Source organism: Puccinia triticina, chromosome 15A, assembly GCF_026914185.1.
Source record: "Puccinia triticina chromosome 15A, complete sequence".
Classification (NCBI taxonomy): domain Eukaryota; kingdom Fungi; phylum Basidiomycota; class Pucciniomycetes; order Pucciniales; family Pucciniaceae; genus Puccinia; species Puccinia triticina.
Genome location: NC_070572.1, coordinates 19,345 through 39,418, shown reverse-complemented (window position 1 = coordinate 39,418; position 20,074 = coordinate 19,345). Strand labels below are relative to the sequence as shown.

General features: G+C 49.0%; 3 protein-coding genes across 3 annotated transcripts; all 3 read right to left on the bottom strand.

Moving 5' to 3' along the window:
- Window positions 1-5,310: 5,310 nt before the first annotated feature.
- PtA15_15A7 (uncharacterized protein) lies at window positions 5,311-10,113 on the bottom strand (the record flags this gene model as incomplete). The annotated part of the gene is made up of 7 exons (XM_053163734.1): window positions 5,311-5,587; window positions 5,651-5,704; window positions 5,773-5,915; window positions 5,994-6,077; window positions 6,135-6,243; window positions 6,307-8,994; window positions 9,050-10,113. 7 exons carry the CDS (start codon window positions 10,111-10,113, stop codon window positions 5,311-5,313), a joined length of 4,419 nt encoding a protein of 1,472 aa, XP_053027173.1.
- Window positions 10,114-11,264: 1,151 nt separating this feature from the next.
- Window positions 11,265-12,672, bottom strand: PtA15_15A6 (uncharacterized protein; the record flags this gene model as incomplete). The annotated part of the gene is made up of 3 exons (XM_053163724.1): window positions 11,265-11,481; window positions 11,552-12,104; window positions 12,180-12,672. 3 exons carry the CDS (start codon window positions 12,670-12,672, stop codon window positions 11,265-11,267), a joined length of 1,263 nt encoding a protein of 420 aa, XP_053027172.1.
- A 6,384-nt stretch (window positions 12,673-19,056) lies between these two features.
- On the bottom strand, window positions 19,057-19,403 carry PtA15_15A5 (uncharacterized protein; the record flags this gene model as incomplete). The annotated part of the gene is made up of 2 exons (XM_053163713.1): window positions 19,057-19,131; window positions 19,179-19,403. 2 exons carry the CDS (start codon window positions 19,401-19,403, stop codon window positions 19,057-19,059), a joined length of 300 nt encoding a protein of 99 aa, XP_053027171.1.
- Between the last annotated feature and the right edge of the window lie 671 nt (window positions 19,404-20,074).

Genomic DNA, 20,074 nt, shown 5'->3' with positions numbered 1-20,074 from the left:
GGTTTAGGTCAAAGCAAAAATGTTATCCAATCTTGGGACATCAATAAAGTCATCCAACATATTCAAATACTCAATAAAATCATCTCAAGCTCAATATGGCACACTGAAATTAGTTGGTACAAATCAGCTGATAGGGCTTGGTTAAGAGAATTTTTTGGAGAAGAATATGATGAGAAGTTGAAACTTTTATGTCAAAGAGCCAGTGGTGTACAATATTGGGAATATTTACAAAATCCACTACGATATTGGCCTGAGGATTCAAGAATAGAGCCAGACTTGAATCATGAAAGAATCTCAGAAATCATTGACCTTATGGATTACCGGGATGAACAAAGATTGATTGTGATGGAACATGGCCTCAATGGGCAGATTATTGGTACAATCAGATTGCTGAAAGATCAACATACTAATCTGGAAGGCCATACAAAATGGGAATCAGTATGGAATTCATTTCCTTTGGAATTTCAAATCAGTCCAGAACAAAAAGAGTTTGCTAAATATTGGATTGATGATATATCTAAACAAGGAATTGATTTGCTTTTTTTTGGTCTTGATCATGAAAGAAGAATTGATTGAATGCTGAGAACAGTTTACCAATAAATCAGATCTTATTCATTTGCCTGAATAATTGAGATATATATGTATAAGCAAGTGAAATTTTACACAAATTAGCACCAGTTTGATTTTCATCAGATAAACAGCAGGATTTCTTGGTTTAAAACAATCTTGGTTTATCTGTTTGTATATTGTCTTCCTTCCCATACCTTATCACCTTCCATTTGATTACCCTGACTCACAACCTCAAGTGTGACATTTTTACAATTAAGTCAATCTATCCCATGAGAAAACTTAATTAGAGCATTGTATGTCAGAGTATCACTTACAAATTTCTAACCATCAGTTTTAACAATTCATTTGTTTGTTTTAATTCTTTCATCTACTATCCATGAGGCAGTCCCTATGTACCAAGCCTAACTCATTACACATGGTATTGGATTGTTTCTTACTTATTAGAAGCTTTGAATCTACAAACCATACCATCCTTTTTCTCTAAAACATTTCCTTTTTGACCTACTGGCTTTGAATTCACCATTTCTATGCATATTATCTTCCTTGAGATGTTCCCCTTGAAACTTTCTTCATAAGTCTAGTTCCACAGTTTCTTTCTATCCTGGTTTTCTGGATCCACAAGATCCTCCAGAGCTATATTTCAATCTTTTTTCAATGTGCAGGAATTCCCTAGCTTGTTTATTTATTGGATGTGTTCACCAAAATATAACATGACCAGCAACATTGTTTTTGTCTTATCAACCATGTCCCAGTAAAATTTGGACAGGGCCAAAGGCACCTCTTGCCAATTGACTGCAAAATTTGTTGAAGCAGTCATTGGATAAAAATTATTTAGCAGTCTCACCAGAAGCTTGGGCAAATCAGTCCAAAAATGTTTTGCACTAATTTGTCCAAGTAGTTCATCTTAGTGGTGATAGACCCTGTGAGAGCAATAAGTGTGAGAGCATGTTTACCGGTGGCTAGTTTAGCTTTCAGATTAGTTTAGCCATCAAACTCAACCACACCCGGCTGAGCTAAGCCTCAGCTAAACTAGCAAGAATCAACAATGTGAGCTAACCCTTGCTACATATAGCAACAGTTAGCTCACAAGCTAGCTATCTACCCACAAGTGTATCACAAAGCTGACAGACCAATATGGTAAAATCACACCTTGCTACTTTAATTAGCAATAGCTGCAAGTCAAACCTTGCACAAACTTGTCTCAACCGGTAAACATGCTCAGAGAGGTGTCTCATCCTACTATAAGAAATCATTCCTGTGGCTTACTCAAGCAGACTCAAGGGCCAAGAAATTTGGATTAGCCTAAGGGAAGCAGGCTCCAGTCTTAAATGAAACATCCTCTCCCCAACTATAGGTGTCAATTGGGAACCAGTTACCCACACTGTTTTCAACCTGAAAAAGAAATCTGGTACCAGGGGTGGGTAGTTACAATACGCTACAATAACCACCGTTATCTGCGTAGCGTAACGCTTGCCGTTACTGCGCTCAGGCGTTAGGGCTACTAGTAACAACTAGTTGTAACCCCGGGCCCGTATTGTAACAGGCCTGATTTTTTTGGTGTGTTAATTGCGTTACTAGTAGCGTAACGTGTTAACCACCGGTTAACAAGATAAAGAGGGGAAATGGCCCCCTCTGGATCATATGCAGTCCAATATCTGCCCCTTCGTGCAGGCAGATATTGTAACGGATGTCAAATGCCAAACATCCTGGGTGTGCAATATTGTAATGCACTTCCGTTACGGTTAACGGTAATGGTAACACAAGAAAAACCATTACGATATTGGTACATTACCAATAACCGTACCATAACTACCCACCACTGCTGGTACCACATGACCCGGCAACATCTGTGCAGGTACCAGCACCATGAAAAAACTAAGGGGAGTAGGTGGTAGGTGATGTGAAGTTAACTACAGCCTTAACTCCAACCATACACTCATGTAAAAGTGGTAGAATCCCCTGATGATGAAAAAGGGGCCATTGTTATTCAAGGGGAGTAATGTTTGTTGAGTTACATAGACCTGTCACAAGAGCGACTCAGCGACTTGGCGGGGTGAGGAGGAACAACTGCGGCTGAAATATCATCTAATTAGGTTTTGCACTAAGCTTTGTATATTAGATGATAGCTCATAACTTGTTTTTCCTTTCTTTTCTTTTTCCTCACTCATCTTGTGTCTCATCGCCCGCACCACCATCAGGTGCACATTGAGTTTTTCTCTACTAGGAATCAGAGGTCTTTCAGTTTCCTTGGCTTTGCAATTTGTTTCCTTTGTAGACATAAAAAGTTGAGGTTCATTTGGAGAGTACAGGGATGATGACACATGTGATGAGCTTCTTTCCTTTTTCTTGTGGGTAGTATTGTTGGATATGGTCAAGTCCGCCTTGGACCTGAGAATAATTGGGGCTTGGGGGGGGGGGGGGAGGAAAGGTATGGCTGGTGGGTACCCAGGTTTTTCCTCTTTTTTTCTAGAAATTTGAGGACACGGCACTGCCTTGGAAGTTGGGGGAACATGCCAATGGGTACCAAATTGTCATCTTGATCTTTCCCTGACAGATATAGTATATAACAGAGCTTTTGGAAATTAACAACCAGTGAAGAAATGTGTCTGCATGATATAAAATTGGATCACAGGTGCAGACTCAGACTGATAAAAATAAATAAAACAAATCAGGCAACAACAAATGACATCAGTTTTTTGGATAAATAGCTTTTCATCAATGACCCAACTAGGGATGGCCTTGGGTAACTGTTGGTGGGTACCCGCCAATGGATACCGGGTGCGGGTGTTTAGTTTTTCTAGAAAAAGGGTGGGTACCTGGCGCAGGTACCCGCCTGTCTGACTGTTGCGCTAACAGTTGGACCCAATTGATGGGTCTTTGGACCCAATCAATGGGTCTTTGGACCCAATCAATGGGTTTTTGGACCCAACGTACGGGCAGCGGGTACTTGCCTCTTGCACCCGGGTACCCTCTCTGCGGGTGCGGGTGTCTGATTTTAGTGAAATTCTGTCTGGGTACCCGCATCCGTGTGGGTACCCGGGTACAAAGTGCCATCCCTAGACCCAACCAGAGGGCTGTGTAAGCCATACTTGTAACCGGACCACCAGATACAGTTTCTCATGTCTTCACTGGTGAACACGGAATAGTGAGAAGACCATAGTAGTGAAACCTATCTTAGATTATACACATGTATACTACTAGTTTTTCCTTTTTCTTTTCTTCATCCAATATTTGGTTTCATTTCAGAGTCTCACTCTTTCTCTGTCCCATCTCATTTTTGTGGGCTCTAGGTTCACACTGAGCTCTCTGGTTGTTACTATCTTAGTTGTATACCAACACCCATGGTTGGAAAACCACAGGTTAACACCTAGCTCTAAGATTGTTAATTTGTTAGTATCCTGGTTGTATACTAACACCAGTGGTTGGAAAACCAAAGATCTTTTATTCCCCATATGCAGCTTTATTCTGCACAGTAGCTCAGCTAAATTAACCAATTTGTAAAGGCACATCAGCCAAAAACACTCTTCTACCTAGAACACCAGCATCACTGCCTCCCATTTTCCTGCATGATAAGGGGAGCTCTCTTCCTTTGTTCCCCATCAGATGAGAGGAGAGCCAGCCAGCAGAGATTGTTCCCCCCACCTGAGCAGAATACATTCTCACACGATCAATACTTGCTTTATGTTTTGCAATATACAGTCCACTTGAGCCACTTGTGAGAACAGTATTCAAATTTAGTGGGCCACTGTCGTCCAGCCTAGCCAGGGATTTTTGTCAGTCATTGTCTTTCAGAGAGGCCAGGGTGTCCCCACACACACTTCCATAAATTCAGCCATACGAGGCGGAAACCACTTTTGGAGTCTTGCACTGCATAGAGAGAGCATTGGTTATGGTAGATTCAGCCTCCAGCAGAGCTGCTGAGAGAGCTGCCACAGGTGGCGGGTGTGGATCACAGCTGCCCTTGGCTGCTCCTGTTGGCAGCTGGGGCCTCAGCACGAGATCCTGCAGGCACCAGCCGTCCGTAAGATGCAGACTAAAATGTGACAGAACAGTGACAGCTCAGGACATCTGCCTGCAGGTGCTCAAGGCAAGCCAATCCGCCCCCAGACTGTTGGAGATAGCAGTCCTTCCCTCACAATGCAGCAAGGGTTGACCACTCTCCACCCAGGGAGGGAGGGGAGTAGTTGGGTTAGCATTGCAATATATTATGTGAGGTGAGAAAAAAAGAGTGACGTCAGTAAAAATGGGCCCTGCAAGTGGACAGACAAACCCAATACGTATGACAGAAAGATCGGCCAAGAAGAAGAGAACTATGGAAGACCACAGCGAACAAAGGTTGCGTAGAAAAGCGCATGTAAGGGTGTGGAAGGAGAGGGAGAGTGCAGCCACAAAACAAGAGAGTTTTTTTTCTTCATTCTGTTATTGGTTAGTTATTATGTAGGCAGAACAGATACACACACTCGTACACATTTTTTCGAGACGCAGACACGGTAACAACAACAACATCATCTGAAAACAACAACACAAGACCACAAACCATGCCCCCAAAAAAAGTCAAAAAATGAACGATCCAGACAAAACACATGTTTTTTGTATGTATATATATATGTATAAATGGATGGAGTGGATTGGTTAGATTGGTGGTTGAAGTAGCGAGTTATGGAAGCTGGAGAACGAGGCAGGATATGGACAGTTGCCAGGAGGAGAAAGGTGGGGGGGGGGGGGGGGGGGGGGGAAGGGTCAGTCGGGGAGGCCCATTTCGAGCTTGATCTGGTCGACGAACTGGGCCCTGAGGGCGACGATGAGGGAGTTCTTGAGGTCGGCGAAGTCGCGGGAGGCGACGGTGACGAGCAGGTCGGCGTGGTGGGAGCTGAGGGTCATGGGCCCGCGCATGTAGGCGTACAGCGAGGCGGGCGAGTCGTACGACAGGATCGTCGGCGCGTTGATCTTCAGCAGGGCCAGCGCGATCCGGAATAGGAGCAGGCTCCCGTCGATCAGGAACAGGTCGAACACCCGTCTGCTCAGCTCTGCCGTCAGTCTCGCGCTACAAGGGCTCGTGGAGGACTCAGTGCGGGCTTACAGGAGCGTCTGGATCGGTAACGCATCAGCAAACAGGGACAAGAACCATCCAAACCTGCAAATCCAACACACACTATGAGTAACGGTATCTGTGAGTGATGGGAGAAGAGGATAGAGACAAACGTGATGGCGGGCAGCTCGACGTCGAGGGCCTCGAAGTGGGCGGCCAATTCGGCGAGGTGTTTTCCGACGAGGACCTTGAGCACGCGTTGGTCGGCCTGGGAGGTGAGGAGATGAGAGGTGTAGTAATGTGCGGGCAGGATTTTCTACACAGATACGGGTGTCGCGACGCGGGTCAGCCGGTGGGGCGCGGGCGGGAGAGAAGGGGAGGAGGAGGGGCTTACGTCGACGATGCAGACGAGGATCCAGAAGGCGTCTTCTTCGCTCGGGATCGTTAGCAGTAAGGTGGCTGCGACCATGTTCATGCCCTGTATGAATGCGTGAGTACAAGATCTCAGGGCAGAGAGAGAGAGAGAGAGACTGACCTGGCAATAGCCAACGACCGGGTTGTGCCACGACATCGCCGCGAGCACGCGCCGTAGCTTGCTCACACCGGGCCCGTCGCCTCCGAAGTAGACGTTCGTAGGAAGAGTGCTAAACGCCAAACAGAGAAGGGTTAGAGGGCGGAGGGGAAGGGAAGGATAGGAGAGGGCTTACCGGGTGACGTCGCATTCGATCTGAGTGAGACAGAGGCCCTCTTCGCCGGCATGTAAGTTGAGAAGATCGTGGTAATAGCCAGGCTCTTTAAGCTGACTGGCGCCGGAGCATTCGAGCCAGATCTTGGGGCGCAAGCTGATCGGGATGCCCTGGATGACGAGCGCCCTGAACTCCTTCCACTCGTCCTTGAGCGCCTTCTTGTTGTTGTCGTTGGACAGGCCCATCGAGGCGATTCCGATGAGGTTGTCGTCGTGACAGGTGATCAGGTCGGGCGTGTCGCTGTCGACAGACGCAGCGTCTCCTCCCCCCATCGAGGGGCGCTTCGATGAGCTTGGATGGTGGGTGCTCGAGTGCGGCGTCTTGGCGGCTAGCCCGGTCGGCGAACTCGCACCCCCGCTCGAACTCGCTCCCTGCCGCGGCCCGGTCCCAAGGAACGCGCCAACCGAGGCCGGCGAGACCGCCCCGGTGCCCTGGATACCTCCGCTACTACTAGGGTCACTGACTGAGAGCCCGGAGGATAGGCCGTGCGAAGGGGTGGACGAGTTGGAGACTCTCATGAGCTTCATCCGTCGCTTCGTGATGAACTGTCCCCAGGCCTCCATCTGCTTCTTCTCCAGCATGTTTTGCATCTCGTTGAGCTGGAAAAGCAGTCTTCGAATGCTCTGAGTCGATGACTCGACCACCGGATCGGCCGAGGAGGCTTGATGTGCCTGATGACTGTTGGTCTCACCCGGTTCGGTCGTCGACGAGTCTTCCTTTCCCGCAGGTTTGGGAGCTGGGGAGAGGCCCAAGGCTTCGCGCAGAGAGGACAGTTCAGCTTCCACATCAACTTGAGATTTGATGGGTAGCGCGGTGGTGACCATGGGTGTATGGTCGAGATCTGAGCCCTCGACACTGGCATCACCACGTGTTGAGTTCAATTTGCTGTTCTCTTCGGACGTATGGGCTAGAGGGAGGACGCGATCGGAGGGCGAATGGAGAGAAGTCGATGAGGTCTCACTTGAAAGAGCTGGATCCGTCGGGGGCTGATCAGGATGTAGGGTGGAATCAAGGACAGTCGAGGCTTGTCGGGGTGCGGCGGGGGGATGTTGCTCTCCCAAAGCGGCCAGTCGTTCCTTGGCCAACAGCTGTTTCTTCTTGTCTCTAGACTTGCGCATCAGCTTCAGCCCGTACTTGGCATCGACGATGAACCCAAAGCGATCGATGATAGGCTCATCATCCGCCGCACCCGGAGACGGACCAGGCGGGGCATCCAGCCCGCGGGCCTCTTCGTCGCGATTGAAGTTGGAGAACGGCGGTGGGTTGGACTGCGGATTGATAAACGTACTAAGTTCCATGGTACTGTTCGAGAGCGGTGGGAGGAACTTGAGGTTGAGTTTATTGAGACGGTGATGATGGGGATGTTTGCTGGGCTCGTTGGGGAGAGTGGTATCTTTTGTGGATGGTTTGAGGTCTACTGATTGATCAGTAATCCCAGGGATCCTGTTTCCAAGCACACGATGGGGGGGAGCTTGACCGGTGGAGAGGATTGAAGTTGAGCTAGCCTTATTTGAAGATCTCGAGGGAGATGCACTGGCGCGTGAGTCGGGGGCTCTGAAGTACACAGAAGCCAGTCTTCCAAAGGCCGCCTTGGGCACGGTTGTCACGTTGGGTTCGAATTCTGCGGGGGTGGGGAGCTCAGAGGATGGGTTGGTGCCGAGGGCTTTGCCGATCGTGCCGGTGGCTGTTGAGAGATAGCTCTTAGTGGTGGCTGGTTGGGTTAGTTTGACCTGGGGCTTGGACTTCATCTGCGATGCGCTGGTCACGACGCTAGATTTTGAGGAGCGGATCGAAAGGTTTGGGTGACTAGGGGGTGATCGAAGCCGGGTGGAGTTGGTACGGTCGCTGAGATCTTGAGGGCCAGTGAGACTTGAATTGACTGACTGGGAGTAGGAGGATGAGTCAGGATCGGCGCTGGGGTGGGTATGATCTCCGGTATTCGTGGAGGGATTTCGATGTCTGTGGTGGTCGCCAGAGAGTGCGGTGATGACCGGGGGCAGCTGGGAGGTTTCGCCCTGGGCGGTCGTCTCGGCATGGGTGGCGAGGGTGGGTAGCGCTTTGGAGGTGGATACGAAAGATTCGGCAGGCGATTTGAGATTGATGAGCGAGGGCCGCCGGTTGATGGCCGCGGGATCTGAGCTGGATGTAGGATTTCGAGCGAGCTTGGCCAGAGGGGTGGACTGGCTGCTGGGGGCACGATTGGACGATGCTGGGTCGAGTGAGCAGTGATCGAGGAGGCTGTCGGGCAATCTGTCTGTGCCAGTGAATGGAGGGGTGAGGTCGGAAGCAGATGAGGCTGAATGGAGGGCACTGGGTGGGGCGGATGCGAGGGCTGATTGAGAGGAGGAGGAGGAGGAGGGATCGGGGGGTTTGGTATCGGCTGTGGCGAGACTGGGCAGGGAGAGGGTGAGGTGAGTCTGTTGGGGATGGGGGCTGAGGTGCTCGCTGGAGCAGGAGGGGCTGCTTGAGGTAGTCTGGGTGTTGATGGAGGATGAGGAGTTGAGGATGAGGGATGGGGAGCGGGTGAGGAGGTTGGAGGATGCGTTGATGGATGCTGGGAAGGGTTCGTCGGATGATGAGCCTGGGGCAGGGATGGGGGAGTTGAAGGATTGAAGCGATGGTTTCTGGAGGCTGGATTCAGCTCGTTTCCTGGGATAGACAATCAGTCAGTGGAGATTTTGCTCGGTTGGTTTGATGAGCTTACCTCCGAGTGAGACTGTCGAACAGGCCCGAGAGGATGGTGCTGTTGGATGCTTCGGTTGGGCTGCGTTTGGGACGAGTGAGGGGGGGTGTGTGTTGGTCGTCCTGGGGGTGATGAGGTCCGCCTCCAGGTCCGTTCTCCGGGGACAGGGCGGATTCCTGGGTGGATCCGTTGCCATCCAGCCCGGTAGCGGGAGTGTTTGTCTTGTTTCGTTTGTTCCACTTCCAGCCATATAGGCCCCAGACGTTGTTGTTACTGCTGGGTGGCTGGCGGGTTCCGGCTGCGGATGAGGAGAGTGCGCTGAGACTGCTGGCGATGGAAGTGGTGCGCTTGTGGAGGGAGGGGTTAGGATGTTGGTGGTGGTCTGCTGATGAGGTGGGGCGGATGGGTGGGATGGGGGCGGATTTGCGATACTTGCCGTTGAGGATGGTTGTTGTCTTCTTGGGCAGTGTGTGCTGGTTGATTCGTGCGGCGGGTGAGGTGAGTAGTTGGGAGCGGGAGGGCCCGGCTTCGGCTGAGAGGGTGTCGAAGCATGGGTTGTCGGACATGGCTTCGCGCAGGTCGTCTAGATCGAGCTGGACTGCTGGACATGATGGGCCGAGTGGGTGTTCTAGTTGGAGGTGCCATGCTGTGGCTGTGGGTGGCTTCTTGGGTGGTACTCTTGCGCGCAGGAGACATCGCTCGATTTCGCCTCTTCCGGCGGCGTAGGTGTTGCTGAGCAGATCCCTGAGGCTGCTGGTTTCGCGCTGGCTGTGGGTGAGCTGGTCCTGTGCCTGGCTGAGTCTGCGGGATAGTTCGCGGACGAGTGCGAGGAGGAGGAGTTCTGTTGGAGTGTTTGTGGTCTGGCTGAGTTCGTGGAGTAGCTGGTTCTGGGTGGGTATGCGATGAGGCTGGTCTGAGAGTGAGATGGTTGTTGTTTGAGTTGGTTCTGGTTCTGGTTCTGGTTCTGTTTGAGTTGGTTCGGTTGTGATGGCTTCTGCGTGTGCCTTGAGTCCGAAGTAGTTTGTGCCCGGTGGCTGTTCCTCGTTCGTCTCCTCGTGTGGGCTCAGGGGGTGGTCGTCGGCCATCGCTCCGATGCTGGCCAGCTCCAGCTCAACTTTCGACTGAGAATATGTACACTCGCCCTGCTTGCCCAGGCGCGCCGCGCACGCCCACTGCGCACTGCGCACCACTACCCCACACCACACCCCAGCCAGCCAGCCAGCCACGCCCACCACCGACTCCCAGCGACGATGGTCTCCTCAGCCAGCCAGCCGCCGGACCGCAACTCACGCGCACAGTGCTGGGCGGCCAGGGACGCCTACTTCGGATGTCTGGCCACCAACCACCACCGCCAGCAGCTGGCCCCGGGAAGAAAGACGCACTACTTCGTGCCCGGAGAGGAGCCCGAGCAGCTCTGCGCATCCGAGCGCCAGGCATACCATGCCGGATGCATGAAGAGCTGGGTAGATCCAACCAATCCTCCACATGAGACATACAGATAGCCACACTGACACTCTCCACCCCAGGTCGACCATTTCAATAAACGGGTCGTCAACGAACAGCGCTCCAGGGCCACTCAAGCCCATCCTCCCTAGTCCAAAACACCTGCACCTTCGATGTATGCCAAGAAATCCATATTTTAATCCTGGTCTGGAAGAATTCGGGCAATTCAAGATCACCACAACCCAGAAACAGATCTCTTCCACACGCCCCTAGCCTCGCCTTCTGTTTTCCTTCGCTGGCGTTTAGTTGCACACCCCAATGGGCCAGTTGGCTGCCGATGCGCCCTCTTAGATCTCATCCATTGCATGTTTCAAACAAATAACCACCCTTTGTCTTGTGTCGAACAGAGAAAAAAAAAAAAAAGAAAAAAAAGATGAGAATATCTACGTCCGTGAACAATGGTATGGGGGAGGTATAGTACAAGCAAGCAATCTGAGCAGGACAATCAACAGGATGAGGCCTCGGCTGGATTGTCCGGCGATCATGAGCAATACACCAATGCTTTCTGACGGAAATAAATACATACAGCGGAAGCGTGATCAGAGGAAAACGTTGCAACAATACACACCAGAGGCTTACTTACTACAGCGGATAAATTATCGGTGGAGATAGATACAGCAAATGTATGTTTCGAAGATGTTGCTGATAATTAGAATCTAGTAATCATAGCTTTCCAGTATCATCTGGTCTGAATTCCGAACAAGAATGGCTTTTCGTCGAGAAAGAAGACTGACTAGACGATCACGCAGTCTTTCTTTTTCTTCTTCGTCGAAGAAAGCGGCACAGTAGCTGTGACTAGATGAGGCGGTTGAGGCTGAGCGGGTCGGCGGGGAGGGGCAGAAGAGGGCACGCCGCCCCCGGACGGTGTGTTAGGCTGATGGCCAGACCGCTGCTCGGCTCGGCGGACGCGCTGGTACTCTTCCTCCTGTAGCTGGTGGGCTAGGCTCAAGCTGCGAGAGAAGCGGTCAGACTTAGTCTGTGGGTCAAAGAGCCGGGAGAAGCAGGCAGATCAACACTCACTCGGTATCCGTGTCCGAAGGCTGAGCTTGGCTGGATGGGTGGGTGGTCGACTGAGCGGCCTGAGTGGGCGCACGATGGGTGTTGAGACAGCTGCGGGCCAGTTTCCAGTCGTAGAACTCACTCAGCCCGCCTTCGACATCCTCGAGAGACTCCCAGACGATCTGGGGCTCGTGGAGGAAGGCCAGGTCGGTGGCGAGGGTGAAGAGCTTAGGCAGCCGGGGATCGTCCTGGCGCCCCTCCTGATCGCCATCCGGCTGGCCTTCGTGCTCTTCAGCCGCCGCGAGCTCCAGGCTGAGCGCATGGACCTCCAAGGCCGTCTGGTGGTCGTAGTCCGGATCAGTCTGGTCCGGCGGCGGGGGGAGTGGTGGGGCCGGTCGGGCCGCCGGTGGGCGCTGGTGGACCGGTAGGACCGGCCGGCGGTAGAGGACCGAGAGATGCGAGTTGCGCAGTAGGGCGACTAGCGAATCGGGCGCTATTCCGCTGGCAAGCTGGAAGAGACCCGGGTAGCTGAGTTGGGTCGAGGTAGAGTCGAGAAACCTGCGGAGCAGGAGAGCTGTCCACAAGAGAATCAGTGATGTGTTCTTGATTAATTATATTTAATAATGAGCATATATGTATAAGAACTGACCCTCTCTTAGCAAGCTTTGCTCTTCCTGGCGGAGTTCAAGGTGAGGGTTTTCGAGCTGTTTGGCCAGTAGCTCTTCGCCAGTCACCGCTAGTTCGACCGCCTTATCGTAATCACCACACTTTCCGACGACGACGTCCCATGTATCGAAGTCCTGCGAGTCGGCGATCCATCCATGGACGAGAGGGATCCCGACAGCCGAGAAGAGATCGAGGCCCTGGGCGGCTGAGGATCGCGAGGGGGCCCTGAAGCCGTCTATCGACCCGAATCTCGGGTTCAGGTCGAGGCCGGTCTGGGTGGTGGGGATGGTGGAGAGGGCTGCATGGAGCTGGTCGGCTTGCAGGTTCTGGCGGACGAGGTAGTCTGCCAGGAGGGATAGCAGGCTGGTGAACGAGATCGAGGTGCGAGTGGGTGGGCCGGGTAGAAGGATGGAGCCGCGGAGGAGGAGGACGTTACAGATGGCCAGCAAGGAACAGGGGCCGTTGTGGTTTTGCATGAGCTGGAATGATGGAATAAATATACTGGTTATCAATTTATGATGAGATCAATAAATCGAGGAGAGCTGAAGTATTTACGATTGAGACCGAACGGGGCCTTGAGTTATTCTGAGTTGGAAAGGGTGGCCAGAGTATCTGTTTGATCCACCAGCGTTGGTCGGTTGGAGGCTGTGAGTGGGTTGTGGTGTCATCCTTTTCTGTGGTTGGTTCTCCGTCGACTTTATCCTGTTCTCCGTCGCGCTCTTGTTCTTGTTCTTGTTCTTGTTCTTGTTCTTGTTCTTGTTCTTCTTGTTCTTGTTCTTCTTGTTCTTGTTCTTCTTGTTCTTGTTCTTGTTCTTGTTCTCGTTCTTGTTCTTGTTCTTGTTCTCGTTCCTGTTCTTGTTCTTGTTCTTGTTCCTGTTCTCGTTCTTTCCCAGTTTCTACTCGGTCTCGTGCTCGCGCTCGTCCTTTTCCCTCTCCATGAGCTTCGTCGTCTTCTCCGGTGGTTGGTTGTCGTTGCTCGGTCATCCTCAGGCGTGGCTGTGCTCTCAACTGTTCGCCCATCTTTATATTGTCCAGCCCCCGGTCCCCCCTCCCCCCCCGTGGGGAATCCCTGTACCACATCACCTCAATTTTATGTAGCAAACCAGAGAAGATCTCCCCACCACTAAACTCCGACAAGGAAGTGGCCTGTGTTATTCGAAACTTTTTCCCTAGACCGCGGCCAACGGCGAATGTCTTTCAAAAAGTGCATGTATTATGCAAGGACCCAACTGGACAAGACCTTGTCAAATTTCTCCGGACCCATCCGTTCTCTGTGCCCGTTTTGGGAGGTCAATTACTGTACTGGGTTACACCAAATCAATGGGGGCTATGTCATTGATATCCTCAGGGTAGTAAAAAGCTTTGGGCCTGGTGGTTGGTTGGTCTGAAGATTGCAAGGTTGGTGGGGTAGAATTGTGACAGGTTTTAATGGCTTTCATGGTTAAAGCATTTTATCAAGTGGTTATCTGGCATTTCTTGAATGATTGTGCTCATTTGTTAGAATTCCTTTGCAGAGAAAATGAAGAAAAAAATCAACAAGGATTCCAGGAAACTTCCCTAGTGTTACTTGATCAAACTTGATCCTGATCTGGAGGTACATGAGACTCCTTCATTAAGAGAAAAAGTGGCGATATCTATTGCAGGTTTAGATAAAACCTGTATACCAACTGAAATTTATCGTTACTTTGTGTTCCTATCATGTGCACAGATCATCATACAAGCCAAAGATGACAAACATTGGAGGACTTCCCGTCAGCTCAATTAATGCTAGATCTGGAGGGCAAGGCTAAACCTTACTGGCTGGTGAAAATTGATTGAGCTCAATTTTAAGAGCCTCCTGATAAATCTAGTCATTTAGGCAACAGGAAGTCCTCCATTGGATGACTTGTCGTTGGATCTACGCCCCAGAGACTAAAATTTCACAGATTTTTTGCCAATTTAGCAGGGCCCAGTCAATCTGTTGGCAACTAATCTGTGAAGTTTTATTCTGTCTGGGCTACAGGAAGTCTTCCATTTTCCCCCGACAAAAATTTGCCGCACTGATCTCCTGGGATGATCAAACACCAACTGCTGGAGTGTCTTTCCCTGTCTTTTGGATGGTAAAATGCACTGGGCACAGGTGCAAATCCAAGTTTATTAAATTCACAAAAACATGGCAAAAAAGATCTAAGTTTTGGTGTGCAACCACATGATGGCCACTGTTGAATAGATTAACCCCAAACACTATGTGCCATGGATAGACCCTCCAGCTTGTGACAGTGCAACAAGCAAAAAAGGGCCAGCATTTTTTAAAATCAAGCAGGGGCCTATCCAAGCAAAGTAGGGGGCCTGCAGGGAGGGGCCAGGACAAAACCGGAACCCCTGGGGGTACAATTGACAGCAGCCCCCCTCCTTATATACTCAAGCTCAGAGCATCCAAGTGCAGTGAGTCGTGACTCTCGCCACATCTGGCGCCATGACCACCGTATCCTCTCCAAAACCACACCATCCAGTTCCACCCAAGCAAAACCTTCCTCCATGTTGTAATCTAACTGTTGTTACTGCCATGCACACGCCTCATGCTTGCCTTGACGCCTTGACACCTTTCTGTCCCAATCAGGCCAAGAACAGGGGTCAGAACTGCTCTCCAAGTATGCAATCTTCTGCTCTTTTTCTACATACTGAACACTGATCTGTTGCAGTTTTTTTCTTTCTTTTTTTGCACTGTACATAGGGTATGAATCTGCTTGATCTTTGACATGTATGCATTTATAGTTTGTTTGGGACTGTTTGGGGGCATTGAGGCAGCTGAAAAGAGCAAGTGCAATGAATTTACAGTGCCGCAGGCAGAGCTACGGGATTCACGTCCATCCAAACAGCATTTTGTCAAGAAAGGGTTTACGGGCAAGGGCTTTGCATATGTGAGCCTTCTTTCTCATCCTTTTCTGACTTGAATTTTCTTTCCATAGGTTTCAAACTCCAAAAATGGAAGATACTGTTGCCTTGCTTGTAGTTGCTAATTAATAACTTGAACTATCATGCTCTGGAAATCTTGGACTATTGTTGGGGATAGATGTGGCCCAATTGCGGAGCCAGTGAAATAACGGGTTGAGCCAAAATCTGACACCCACACACTCATTGCCTCATCTGTAATTCAAAAAGCAAGGCAAGTTTTTTTCAGCGTTTCATTAACAGGTCAAAGAAAAAAAAGGAGAGCAAGAGGAGAGTGCCAAGTCTTAAATAATTGCATCTTTCAATTTTTTGTGGCCACTAAGAACAGTTACAGCTTTTGCATCAACCGTTGCAATCTTGAGCACAGCATCTTCCTGTCTCAGGATTTCTTCCTCACCCGCGTAGATGACACAGTCCATTCCAAACTTTGCGCAAAGAGAAGCAGTTGCAAAGAGGTGATGGCTTGAGCCACTCTCAGCAAAGATGTGAGTCTTACCAAGCTTCTGGGAGAGCAGGAATTGACCAAGAACATTGTAAAATTTATGAGAGCCCGTCAGGTTGTATAAGGTCTTCGCGCTTGAACCAGATTTCCCACCAATGTGGGATGACAGTCAGTGGGTAAAGTATAACTCAGATTGCTGCTGGAATGAATCCAGCCTAAACAATTCTCCTTTTGGAGACATCCCCATGGTTATTGGACTGAAAAAAAATACATTGTATGTGCAGTGGGTTATCTAATGTTTTTGGCACAAAATTTTTCAATTCAGAAGCTCAGGCCACAGACTTTGATTCATGAGATTGGCTACAGGGGTGGAAAAGAAGTTCCCAAGAATAATTATCCAAGTTTATTAAAGACACAGATTCATCTGAATTGTAAAAAAAATATCAAGGGTTCCCCCTGTAAATACATAAAATGAGAAAAAGAAAATCAAGGCTTTCCCCCAGTTTAAAAAAAAGCAAACAAATGAATGCATGATCCACTCAATAATAAACAACTAGAGGCCAAGGCGGCTGCGCCGCTGCGGGGTATTGAGACAAATGTTTGTCTTGCTGCACCAGTATCCAATTGGCAAAACCACTTGAAAATCAAGAATTACCTCTGGAACATTTTTTCCTGTTATTAAATAAAAAAATCAACAATTCTTCAACACTTTACAATACCGTACAATTTGTTTCAGGCTGTATTTGAAAAAACCAGCCTTTAACTACTGTTGTCAAGAGTAATCTTTTATCCCTCAAGGCAGCTACCGTTAGCTAACTATTCTCTGATATTTTATGATATGTTGAATTCATGTGTAAATGTAACAGCCCACCCTTGTAGCGCACAATTCCCTCCTGCCAAGGGCTGTCATGGGCTTGCTTGGCAAGATCACACACCCACTGTAGAGAGGGGCTTTGTTGAGTTCAAATCTGCTTGTGATGATTCATGGTTTGGCTCAGGAGTTAAGCAGTGCAGCTTTGAAACATTCAGAGAGAAAATTAACCAAAAATGTCCAAACTTGTCCGGAAAAAGTGACTTTTTTGTAATTTGAAATGAGCAACAGTTACATCCAAAAAGAGGAACAATCAACAATGGATCAAATGGTTAATTGATCAACACTACAGATCACATAAAATCAACCCAAAATTGACAAGACAAGGATATACCCAAAAGGAAACAATCAAAATTTTGTTTAGAAAGATATCAATGTTTTAGCTGTGATCTTTTTCAAAATTGGTTTCTAAAAGATAATGTTTGAGATTCATAAGATAACTAGAGTCCAAGGCGGCTATGCCGCTGCACTTTCAGGGTATCTGTCTAACCACATGAGCCAGTATGCCCCCCTGTTGCTGCTCCCAATTTGGCTCAATCAAGTATGGTCCTAAGTCCTAGTGCTGATCATTTAAATCAAAAAACAATTCATAAAGTAAAACTTGTTTAAACAAAATCCATGTCTCACCTTTAGTTAAAATTTGAACCTTCTGGCAATGCCTCATTCATGGGAGGTGTGGTTGTGTTTGTATAGCATTTTGGCTTGAACAAACATCCCAAAAGAATTGTCATGTTAAATCTACATCAAAGTTTTACACTGTTCTTGTCAGATACAAATGTAAATACAAGCATCAGTTTAACATTCCACTGCCTGTATGTAAAATGATGCCCCAAAGATACAGATTTTCAGATGTTCCACAGCCAAATTTATCTTTTTGTCATTGGTCAAGAGTTCAAGAAACCTATCATCACTATGTTCAGTGAAACCAGTTGGAATTCACATTGAATAAAATTTCACCAGCTCATAAGATTTAACCTGTGAGCAATGGTGAAAGCGCTGTGCTGCAGATAGCGCAAAGCGTAGCGTTTTTTGGCCCGGATGCGCTACACTAATTTGTAGAGTTTTTGGGCTACGCTTGCGCTTTTTTGCACGAGCTTGTAGCTTTTCTATTTTTTTAGCCACTATTTATAGCCATAAAATAGCGCAAAAGCACTATGCTACAGCTATAAATAGTGCGCTACGCTATTTTATAGCGCTTTTGTAGCGCTTTTGAGGCAGTTTTTATTTGGGAGGGGGGGGGAAGTAGCATTTTTTTTATTTCAATATAGATTTTATCTAGAAAAATGTTTGAGGGGGAACCAATAACATGGAAGATAAATTTGAGTGGCCATTAGTAAAAAGGATCTACTTTGAATTTCCAGGATCCATCTTGTTTGCAGTTGATTCAAATTTGGGGTTCTTGAGCGCCCCATCAATCAGTTTCTGGCAATCCTTGAACTCACCTCCCATCCTGAAATTGTTGCGCAGCCACATGTGGATGCAGCGCTCAATTGTGCGGACCAAAAGACTCAACAGACCTGATGAGCACACCGTTGCTGCGCCCGAGAACGTTTGTTCCACAGAAGCTGAGCTGGCGGGACAGGCGAGATAATCTCTTGCCAAGGAGCCCATGACAGGGAAGTCCTGGCAGTGGGTCTGGGCAGAACAAAAGACAGAGTCAGCTACACGGACACATTATAAACTGAAGTTTTGGCTTACCTTCCACCATGCTATCACACTGAAGTGAAGAACAGATTAAGGGTGAGGGATGGTGAGTGATCACTCCACTGTGGGATGGATGCATTGGATGGGAGGAGCCAAGGGGCAACGGTGGGCCGCTACGCTAAACTATCCGTAGCGTGCGCTATCCGCTAGTTTAGCGTTGCGTAGTTCCTGACACATTGCCGTTAGTTGTAGCGCCCGCTACGGGACGCTACGCTACGCTAACGGGCGCTAACAGCGCTATCAGCTTTTTTAGCGGTTGAATAGCACTGCTAGCGCTGATAGCGGCGATAGAGGCCCTGTAGTTTCAAGGGGTGCCTGTTAGCGGTAGCGGGCAATCACTGCCCGCTAACGGAAAGCCCTGTCATTTGTAGTTTAGATCCGCTACGCTGCGCTGAACTACGGACTAAATGTAGCGTAGCGGCCCACCGTTGCAAGGGGTATATGTATACCCGCTTGGTAGCCTGTAGCGCCTCGAAGCGCATCACAGCTTTGAAGTGCTTGTGCTATTTTAGCAAAATAGCGCATGTAGCGCACTCATAGAGGCAAAAAGCGTTTCAAGCTGCGCTGCGCTATTTTAGCGCAAAAGTGCAGCGTTTTTGGATGCGCTTGCGCTATTCCCCCTTGGGGAAAAGCGCATGTGCGCTATATTTAGCTTTAGCGCAGCGGGTTACCCGCTGCGCTAAAGCTTTTTGGGTCAGTTGAGTAGCGGGTGCCCGCTGCGCTGCGCTATAATGGGCGCTTTTTGTAGCGCAGCGTAGCCTTTCACCGTTGCTGTGAGTCCAATCCAGTCAAAATTCTGTTCAGTTTGAGGATTTTTTTCCCTTTTGGCTGATGATACATGATTGTTGGGCTGCAAATTTATTTAGTCTAAGACACAAATATTCAAAGTCTCTTTGACCTTAAACTTAGGATTTACTTGCATATACAAGCACTGCCTAGCAGTTTGTTTTGCAGTGTTGACTTGCCACCAACCAAATCCTTGATGGCCTTCGAAAGGGGCACATCATCCAAAGTTTTTTCAGGCCTTGAGCAACCAAGAGACGCAGTGTTTTGACCGCCTGCAGTGGCTCGTCAGCGACAGCGGCGACGGGTCCGGAGCTAGCAACGACAGGGGCTGGGGCAGCGACGGCAACGGCGGCAGGAGCAGCAACAGCGGTTTCGTTGGCTGCTGGTGAGGGTGCCTCAGTCTCAACTTTGTCTTGGTATTGATAGTCAATTTCTGTGATGTTCTTCGAAATACAAAGGATTTCGCGGGACATGTTGTGTGCTGTATCTTGCTTAACATACTTCAATTTCAAAGTACAAGAAGCCATGCCGGCGAGGGTTGGAGATGGGCCAAATTTGATCAGTCGCTTGATGTTGTACTTTTGTGGTGGGAAAACAGCTGATCCTGAGTTTGAATCCAGAGTACTGGTCTGAAAATTTGGGCACAAATATTTTCAGATGGGCTTTGTGAAAGCAGCCGAGTAAATAGAAAAAGGAACTTACAATGCAAATTGGCAAGCCAGAAGCTTGACAATAATGACGTGACCAAGCTTGCTTCAATTTTTGGGCGGGTCCCAGCCATCCTTGACCCAATTTTTCAGCGTTTTCTCTGGACCTTCAAGAAATTCAAGACATTGGTAAGGGTTTGGAGCGCCACAAGCTCTCTGGCGGTGACATATTGCTGGCCTTTGACGTTGAAGTTGACAATTTCGAGCAAGACTTGACAACGCTTGGAGATTGTATTGACACCCTCACGCAGAGCAGTTGTGTGGGGGTATCCCCATGACAAGGTTAAACGGAATTGCGTGGCAAATTCTCTGAGGGAATAGGTGCATGGCAGTCAGGGAATAGGGGATAGGCGCCAGCGTAGGTGGCGGTTCTTTTTTTGTGGCAGTGACAGCAGGGAAGGGTTGTGGTTGTTGCAAGGGCCAGGCGGGGTGTGGTG